The 10,096-nt window shown below is 46.1% G+C and overlaps 1 protein-coding gene across 1 annotated transcript; it reads right to left on the minus strand.

The window, feature by feature from the left end:
- Positions 1-7,734, minus strand: LOC308670424 (polycystin family receptor for egg jelly-like; the record flags this gene model as incomplete). The annotated part of the gene is made up of 1 exon (XM_081331926.1): positions 1-7,734. The coding sequence occupies one exon, from the start codon at positions 7,732-7,734 to the stop codon at positions 1-3; it is 7,734 nt and encodes a 2,577-aa protein (XP_081188052.1).
- Between the last annotated feature and the right edge of the window lie 2,362 nt (positions 7,735-10,096).

The raw sequence follows: 10,096 nt of genomic DNA on the forward strand, positions 1-10,096 counted from the left end.
TCAAACGGTAAGAAAAACCATTTTCTTGCCTTCTATTTTACTGTATTTCAGCCCTGGCTGTTGTGTATCCTTAATTACAGATTTCCCAAAGATTGTAACATTGGCATGATCCTCTCCAGAGTCTGGCTGGCGGGTTAAATTACGCCATACGCTTCTCAACTTCAGATACAAAAAGTTTATGGCTTCCGCTTCATCCGAATGTTGCTCATAAACGGTCTGTTTCATGGATGTGTAAGTTGATATTAACAGGCTTCTCCATAAATTGATGAAGATGAACATCACTGCAAATAGAAATGAAGCTCGGAAAAATATTGTGAGCCACCATCTCGATGCAACATCCATCTGCCTAAATCCTGAAAAGCAATAGGAAACGACGGTCTGCAGAGAGTAAACCCACGTGCTGAAAGTCCACTCATACTGACCAAATATGAGATATCCAAAGGACACAAACGTGCAGAACAACAGAATGGCGACGCCTGTCAAATGAAGGAACACAGGGAAGACTGCTGACATGGTTTGTTCTGCAAGACGCACTTTGTACAAGAACCTGAAATATCGGTAGGGTTTCAGCACCAGAAGAAAACCTAAAATACCTGCCACCATTCTGTAGAGTTGGTCGATTTGAGAAACAACGTGGAAGGGGACAAATTCTTCTGGATTAAGCAGATAAAACTCCAGCAAGGTAAATGCCATCTTGAATTTCAGAGCAATGAGTAATATAAAAAACATACAGATGGTCTTTATGGCGAAATTATTTAAATTTGTCGCTGTTTGGAGATAACCTATCCTTTCTTGGCGTAACATATGAAATTCATCCGCTAAGTAGAACACAAGAATGTAGATCATGATTCCATAAACCACCATCCGAGATGTGGTTTCATACTGGAATTTAGAGAGCTTATATGAATGAACTGACAAAGTTGAACTAATAATGCCAAAGCTGGTAGACTCAAAAATGACTGTGATACTGCAGTACAGCTCCACATCTGGAGTAAAGGTTGTCAGCTCAAAAATTAGAGCCCGGGTCCGTTTATCAAGCCATGTGTTGCGTTGCAGCTCTTCCAATCTTATTGTTGTATTTGCCCGTTGTTCTCCTGGGAAAAAATAAAATGAATATCCCCCTGGGCCATATGAAGCCACCACACCATAAGACTTATATTCCCATTGGTCAATATCTGACTGATACGTGAACCCTTGAAAATTGGCAATGTGACTGGAAACGGACATGTCGATTGGGTTGGTCCATGACCCAAGGTAGTGCTTTTGATCTTCTGGGTCATTAGCGTAATCATAATGACAGGTTTTTTGGCCAATTGGGTACTTGTTTGCAAAGTGGCCTGGAGGAAAACAACGTGTTTCAAGATGCAGTCCTCTCACCTGCCTCATTCTGGGCAAACCAAGGATTTTGGACCAGGAGTCTGAAAGGTAGGTGGGCTGATAGTCATTGTGTATCAATGGTACAAAAGTTTCACTCATCCAAACGTAAATGTCCTCGAGTTTTGTTACTTTGGACAGACCAAAGGAAAATTTATTATGGATCACTTTATTGTGATAAAATGAAACGGTGGGTACACTAGAGTAAGCCACGGTTAAAACACAAGAGGCAAAGATGAGATGACAAATGATGTCCTTTATGAAAACAAATGCCAGGTGTTGTGCTCGTACTTTTTTCCTTAAGATGACAACTTCGTCCTCTTCCAAAGGCTCATATTCCTTGCTCTGCCTAATCCTCATCAGTTCGTGGTGGATCTTTCTGAGGTCCCTGGGATCGATATTCACTCTGATCAGCTTCATCTTCTGGTACTGCTCTGCCGATATCCAGGAGATGTTCTTGCAGTACTTCAGGCTGATGGTGCTCACCCCTGAGATGAGGACCATCTTTAGGGTTTGCAGCAGAAAGACGCTCTCAAAAAACGACGTCATGGACGCTATGAACCATTCTGTGGAGGTGCTGTAGCCGTAGTTGAGGCCGTATAAGATAATAAACACGGCGGAGGTGAAAGACATGAAAAAGACGATGACCCAGGCGACGTATCTCCACCACCAGGCAAACTGTGGCTTTCGAGTAAACACCTTGATCAGCATAATCAGCCTTTTTTTGGTACTAATTTTGGGGGGCTCCTTCTCTGTGACATTAGCTGAGCTTCCCCCTGCTTTGGCCTCATCGTCTTCGTCCGTGGTAGACGAGGAGGAGCTCTCCTCGTCTTCCTCACTGGTCTCTGAGGATGAGGGACTGTAGTCAGGCACCATGTCGTCCTTGTCGTCCGAAGGCTTGTCCTGGGAGTATCTAAATAAGACGGTCATAGTCACCTGTAAAGGAACACAACACAGAGCACTGAAGAACCCGATGTACATGGACCGTATAATCCGGAATTTTAGTGAGATAACTCCTTCCTCTTCCTGACCACTGAAGAACATGATGTTCAGGAGCAGAGTGGAAAGCATGATAGCCAAGCAACAAGACACTCTTTGTACTCTGGTGAAACTCCCAGTGACCACTTGAGAAAATATGGAAAGCCAGAGGTGATTATCTTCTAAGTCTCTGGCCAGGCTTATCAAAAAGAAATCCATTTTCTCTAACCTTGATTTCACATTTGAAGAAAAAATGTATCTCTCTATTTTGCCATCCGCCTTGCCCAGGCCTAGCCAGTTCCTGCATATAAACAGCCACGATTTTTGAGTGTCCACATTAAATACCTTGACTCTGCTTAAGTACCAGTTTGGGGAAGAACCAACGTTATTGTGCCAGATGTGAAGGCAATAAATATCCCCTATGTCGTACCTTGTACTTAAAAGAAAAGTATCAACAGCTGCACGATACTGGGTTGGGAATTTGGGGTGCTTCATACAATGGACATCGCTGTAACCATCCTTCCCAACCAATTCAAGGAAAACATCTGCCGTGGTTCCGGATCCCAAGCGACTTCCGGTATAGATGGTGACCAGATAATGCATCCTGTGATAAGGGTCGTTATCTGGCAGGACAAAGATTTTGTTCTTTCTCCTCATGTCATCTTTATCTCTAATTATGGCCCAGGATGAACAGAAGATGTAGCCGGCAAAAATGAAAAACACAGTCAAAACTGTCACTGGATTTGTGTCAAAATCTGCTAAGAGTATTTTCTTGATGTCCAAAGGATTGGGATAAATAACAAATGTGCCACCAACAAATCTGACTTCAGGTTTAGGCAGCTTTGATAATTGTCGCTGAGCCTGCTTGGGGTTTGCTCCACAGACACAGTGGAGCTTGGACAAGCTGGTTTGAGGGCCAAGCTGGCAGGTCCCTTCGGAGGGTTCAAAGTTTGGAAGGTGACCCAGATCTTGGCAGCTTGCAGTAAAAACCACAATGCGAACGATCTTGGTGGTCTGCCTTCTCACCAAGGGTGGCGATCTTAGGACTACGGAAATATTCCACTTACTTGCAGCTTTGGCTAGGACCTGAGACCACAGCAAGGCTCGTGGAAGGCAAATGACATACGGAGCCTTAATTGCACATTTGTTATTAGTCCCCCTTTTCTGTGGGGTGGGAAGTTTGTCAGAGAAAGCAGTGTAAGACACAACCGGGGGGTAGCTAAAGTTGAGTCCCAAGTAAATGGAGACATTGAAAGTAATGTTCCTATGGCACAAAATCTGGACATATATGTCTGGAGAGTTTCTACTGACTTCTATGCTAAACCCACCAGCTGTTACAACACGCTTTTTATCCAGCCCTATCGTCAGATTAAATGCGACAGGATCCTTATCTATTCTATCCATGATCACTTCGGCCACTTTAGGGATGACCCCAATGATGCCACCATTTGCTTTGGCACCAGCCACTTTGAACCCCATCACGACCGTGCGATTATCTACTGCCTTCATCAACCAAGGAAAAGGATTCTCCTCAAATACATAATGAACCATGGAAATTGGAGTATCTTCTGGAAACTCCGCCTGGCTTTCCAACTTCACTTTAGGATAAAAGCAATTCTTACAAGATCTTCTCTCAGTGAGAATCCCAGAAACGTCCCACTTTTCATCTTTCCATAAATGGATGGACCAGCCTTTGGCTTCCATATTAACGTGACCTTCTCCAGGGACTTTGCCTTGTAAGACTATGTCTGCCAATAATTCTGACACAGAGATTATTTCCTTAATGGTGTTCACAGACCCTTTCCCGGGGTTTAAGAGGGAAGCTCTTAACACATTGGACAGCCCTGTAAAAATGCCACTGGCAAGGACCTCGGCTTCTTTAGAGCTGAGATCGGCGTCCCTGTGCCTTTTCAGAGCTCCAACGGTCTTTTGGAGGATTCGGACCGCCACCAGCTGGGATTTCCTATGGACTTCATTTGCATTCTGCGTTATTTGACAAATGCTGGAGACTATTTGGTTTAGTATCCCTGTCTCGGTCATGGGAATCCGCGAAGATTCGTTTAGTAGCATTTCTCGTAGTTCAGTTTTAGAACGGTAAAAACCGGGCAACGACTCAATGTTATTTAATTCAGAAGCCACCATATAGATAAGGAAGCCCGTGTGAAAGTAATCTTCGGTGTCAAGGAAGGCAGAGAGAGAGCTATTGGGCTGTCTGATTAGGTGATACAGTTCACTGAGAACCACATCTGTGGGCTTGCTGGTCCTTGATTCGTACACTGTTGCCTGCAAGCTGACCTGAGAAAAGGCATCATTGGTATCATAAACTTGAACAAGTATGTCCAGAGCATATTTTTCAGATGGTATACCGCTGGGAAGAAACGAGGGCGGGGTGTTCTGCTGGTGACCAAGATAAACTATGGTTCCAAATGTATTGTTTTGCAAAGATGATACGTTGGCTATTTGGGCTAGATCAGAACGGGCGATGACTCTGTAGAGGAGGTGTCCTTTCCTGTCATCAAAGCCAGAGCACTGGAGACTGAATTTGGTCACCAGCGCGATGCCTTCCCTTGGTTCGATGAAACATTTCCCAACTCGAGGGGGGACGTGGACATAAAAGGAATAGCCACACACAGCCAACTGGACTCCCCGCATGCTCACTTTCAGTTTAAGGATGTACAAGTGGCCGGCCATGGATCCAAAGGCCAAAGAATTTATATGCAGATATGGACTTGTTCTCCCAGTGGTTGTTTTAGAAGCCCAGTCAAAATGTATCTCCTTGGAATCTGCTGAAAGGAGGCTCCAAAAGTAAGCCAAGTGGGCCTTTGCACAGTTCAGACACTTTCCATACAGAATCAGTCTTTCCGTGGCTTTGATGGCTTTCTCGCAGTTTTCCAAACAGGTGATGCGCAGGAGAGGCCCAGAGCCAGCAAGGACGTGAACTGCTTGAAACGCCTGTGCGGATTGGTTTTGCTGGGTAGCGACCAGCTTAAAATAATACGTTGTGTTTTCCTGGAGGGTCTTCACTTCCACGACCTGCATCGGCTCTTTTGAGCGGGTCCAGGACAGATCACGTTGCCCAGAGTGGCATTTCTGACCTGGACTTAACTTCATAGCGGAATAGTCTAATTCCCGTTTGCTGCAGAACCAGTGAAACAAAATTCCTTCCAGAGGCTCAATCGAATCAGGATCTGAGGATACGGACCCATCCAAGGACCACTGATCCGAAATGCCAACAATCCGGAACAGGCCTCCAGCTATGACTGCCCTTAACCCACTTTCTAGAATTTGGAGGAAAACCGAATCAGACTGAATGAATGTTATATTTTCTTCAGGTAGATACACGCTCATGGTCAAATTAACATGATAGAAGCCATACAACAGGGCATTTCTGGGTATGTGCAACACCACACCGCTTGTATTCATCCCTTCAGGGAGGGCGAGAGGGTTGGGCCAATCTGGAGTAGACCATGCAGTGCTGAGCTTGTATATTTTCCAAAGGAAATCTGGATCTGGATGGCTCCTACATTTCACTTTGGCTGTTGCTTGCAAAGTGATGTCTTTCTCTCTCCTATAACGCAGCACAGGATCCAACGGGCTGGGTTTATGGATTACAATGGTCAGTTTACGGCAGTAACTTTTTTGGCAGGGCACAGCTGGCTCCAACACCCTCAAAGCGTAAGTCCCAAGAGTGGCTTTTAAAACAGCCCGTACGAGTCCATTTTGCCTGCAGTTCACTTCTGCCACAAAGGCTGCATACTGCGTGGGTCTGAAAGAGAAGAGAGAATGAGGAAGGAAACGAGCGACGTCTTTAACCCGATCCCTGTATGTGTACGTCTTATTCCAGAGGAGGCGTTCCCTTCGGGAATGAAAAAGCTGCAGGTGGAAAGCCCAGTCACACTGCAAGTGGGGGTGCGGCACAGGAATGAACCACACCACATAGGCCAAGTTTTTATCGGGAGAATGTCCGTTAAAAACGTGAACTTCAATTTCTTTCTCACCTAAGGATTTGAAGAGACTCTCCCTTCGGTTCAGGTATAAGTGCACGCTGAACCGGAACCCTTGTGCCTTCACAATTTCAATAGCAATCAGGGTAGAAAGGGTCACTTGTTGGAAAAAGAGGTGGTGGATACTGGAGGGCCCACTGCCTTCTTGGGTGGAATACGAGAGCCCGTGCTCCTGGCTAAAAATGTACGTCCCTACTTTGGTTTTCTGGGGGTTCAGCCTGATGGAAACCGGGGCAGCACTGTTTCCTTGGAAAATTAGAGTGTCATTAGAGAAATTGAAGCGTCCTCTCAGCTTCTCGGAGAATGTTTTACTGGTGCGGAAGTAGATTCTGGAGACCACCTTCTTCCCAGAAGCCTGAGAGATGGTCGGAGCACAGAAATTGCTTTGTAGAGCAAAAGGATTGTAGCTGTGGGAGAGAGACCATTCCTCCAGCCCCTGCAGGTCCTCCAGTGTGTAGGCTGCCATACTGGAGCTCAGAGGCTGGAGGCTCCAGGAGAGGGCGAGAGGCCTCTGCGTTCGGCTAAGCAGGCCAGAAGCAGCACTGAAGACATGGAGGAGAGCAGGCTGCACCTGGATGCTCAGGCTGAGGCTGAGCGGAGGCCCGTTCTCTAGGTGCAGCAAAACTGCATAGAATCCACGCTGGGGATAACGCACAGTGACGTGGTAGTGATAGTAGACTTCGCAGACACGGAGCAACGGTGCGCGGAGGCCTTGAGTGGAGGCAAAGGGTTCACTGTGTTGATTGCTGGGAATGAGGCGCTCTGCGGGACTCCCCCCTTCACTCTTCAAGCGGTAGCTCCAGAGGGAGCTTTTAAAGCGTGCACACCAGCCTAATGTCACGGGCTGCCATTCCCAAACAGGAAGGCTCTGTGGCGACAGGAGGAAGAGGTGGACATCCTGCCGGGAAATTTCAATGCTGAAGTTGTGGTGAGCGCAGGGAGGCTGACCGCACAGGGCTGACACACACTGCATCACAATTCGAGTCAGGGCCCGAGGTGAGTAGGACCTTTCTCCATCCAGGCCTTTGCTCAACGCAAGCTGACCTGACCATTCATTGGTTTGCATGACCAAGGTGGCGCCTTGGTACCACTGACAACGAGGAGGAGGAGGAGGGGAGGGAGGGGGAGGAGAAAGTTGGGGATCTGGCTCTCCTCTCTCGATCTCTGCGGTCCCTTCAGGCATCCTGGAATACTTCAGGTCAACTTGTCCATCCCAAACGCAGGAGAGGCTCCGCTCACTGTCGTGCTTCTGGTAGACACGCTGCTGGGGGTTTGAGCAGGTCACCTGCAAGGGGGGAGGCCAAATACGAGGGGGTGCGGTTTTAGTACACCGACCCACGTACCCCAACAGAACAAGCAGGAGCTCTGCACAGTGCATTTGGAGGGTGTGTGTGAGAGCTCTCAAGAAGAGCAGCTTGCCACCGTCCTGCCCAAGCCAGACACGTGGATTGTTTGGATCCTAGAACCCCCGAGCGGAGCGGTTGCCCTGAGCAACTGGAGTTCCGGGCCATTGTGGAAGATCTTGTCAATTCCTGAATGTTTGAAGCGTCCTGCCTGCTTCTCTTCATTAAGAAAGAAAATAAAATAGCCAAGTTTTTAGCGCTTGCCTTCAGTTTTGTTTTTAATTGATTTTATGGTTGGCTGTTTTATTGGTGTTATGAGCCACCCAGAGTGGTGACAGTCGACATAGAAATCTTTTAATTGGATTCATTAACTGGCTGCAGACCAGCCCAAACATTTTGTCCTGGTTGCGCCTTGAGTCTCCTGAACCCAAAGCAAAGCATACGTATCTTTTGAGAATCTGATTCAATCCCTTTTGAGAGTGAAGGGATTTTATTATGCTTAAGGTTGATGTTAGTAATATTGATATTAGTAGTGATACTTTGTCGTCTTTGTTTATGTGCAAGCAGCTTTGTAGGTGCTTTATATTGGGAAATTAGTTCTATAAAAGCAAATGTTTCATGCTTTAGGTACAGGGGATTGCTTGCATGAAAAGAGCATGGTAAGGGGAGGGGGAAAGGAGTTATGGTGGAACCTGGGTCGTTGTGTAGGAGTCATCATCTAGGAATTATTTTTCTGTACCTTTTGGCTCCTAGTACCAAGACCAGATCTCTTTGTTCTGGAAAGGGATAAAAGGTGGAAGACATCTTTCCTGGTTGTGGCCTTCATCTCTCTACCAGCCACGAAGAGAGAGGTGGCCACCCGACTCTGTTTTGATCAAAATAAAAGTGGTTTGCTTGCTGAAACCTCCGTTTCTTTTGGCTCTCTTAAATTCCAGAGTAACGCTGGGGCAATTGTGAGGCTAAGTGTAAAACCTTACAAGAGTGTTGTTTTGAGGCCTCCAACAGCTTCCCAATGTTTTCACTGTTGGTTTACACACAATGTGAGGGTTCCTGTTTTCCAGATCTTTTCCAACTTCACTGGGATTGCAGCAATCACGTCTTAGTCCTGTAGGTTTAGACTGGAAGAAGGGATGCGAGCCTGAAAAGTAAAGAGGAAAGAACAAGTAAGACAGTGTTTCCCAACTACGGCCACTTTTAACACGAGTGGACTTCAACTTCCAGAATTCCCCCATCCGGCTGGGGGAATTCTGGGAGTTGAAGTCCACTCGTGTTAAGTGGCCATAGTTGAGAAACATTGAATTAAGGATATGGTAGAGCCTCACAAAGATTGCTCTCAGTTTGTGTATTTTTGTTTTGTTTGGGTTGCACACTGTTGTAGCATTTGCTTCATTTTGGTAGTGCAAAGTGTGTGTGTGTGTGTGTGTGTGTTTGTGCACATGCATGCCTGGTTGCCTACAGAGGCTACTCTGTTTCATGCACAAGGCTAATGCTCCGGAAGTAGAAAGAAAAGTACAAAGGCTAGCCGACTTTTGCCACGTTCTGTTGATGCCTTTTTTGCGTTTGTTTAGTGCTTTGTACAATTGCAACTGCCAGTCTGAGTTTTTGACCCTCCCCAAAGGCGCTCCTGGTTGCAAGGCTTCTGGCTCTCGGACCATGGCGGAAAGCCCACCCGGAAGGAACATGGGCTCCTTTAAAAAGTTAAGAGTCACATTTCTGACTCCTAGAGGAGTTTATGAACAGGTCCAATTTTCTTGGTACACAGGTGAGCAATTTATCCTTGTCTTTCCTCGGGAGGTTTTCCTTAACTCTGCCGTCTAGAGCTCTGGGATGACCAAGACCAACTAAGTCTCTCCTAACTAACTGCCCTGGACTGGCAGAGCTCAACGGCTCCTGCTCAGCCCGACCTCTTCGCCGAGGCCCCTGAAGGCAGGCCAAGAAGAAAGGGATGGCAGCTTAGTCAGGGAGAGACGCAACCTGGAACTCAGGAGAAACAACGGTGAGGACAACGGCTTAACTCCAGAAGGTGTGGCTGCTCCGTCACTGGAGGTTTTCAAGAAGAGACTGGACAGCCATTTGTTTGGAAAGGATTGCGTCTCTGCTTGAACAGGGGAGGTTAGACTAGAAGACCTCCAAGATGTATGTATGTTTCTTTCTTCTTTCTTTCTTTTTCTTTCTTTCTTTCTTTCTTTCTTTCTTCATTCTTTCTTTCTTTCTTCTTTCTTTTTTCTTTCTTTCTTTCTCTTTCTTTCTTTCTTTCTTTCTTTCTTTCTTTCTTTCTTTCTTTCTTTCTTTCTTTCTTTCTTTCTTCTTCCTCCTTCTTCCTGTTATTACTATTATTACTATTATTATTATTCCAAGACACTCTTTCCCGAGTGAAATCTTGAAATATTCAATCTT

Source organism: Vipera berus, assembly GCF_964194415.1.
Source record: "Vipera berus genome assembly, chromosome: 6".
Classification (NCBI taxonomy): domain Eukaryota; kingdom Metazoa; phylum Chordata; class Lepidosauria; order Squamata; family Viperidae; genus Vipera; species Vipera berus.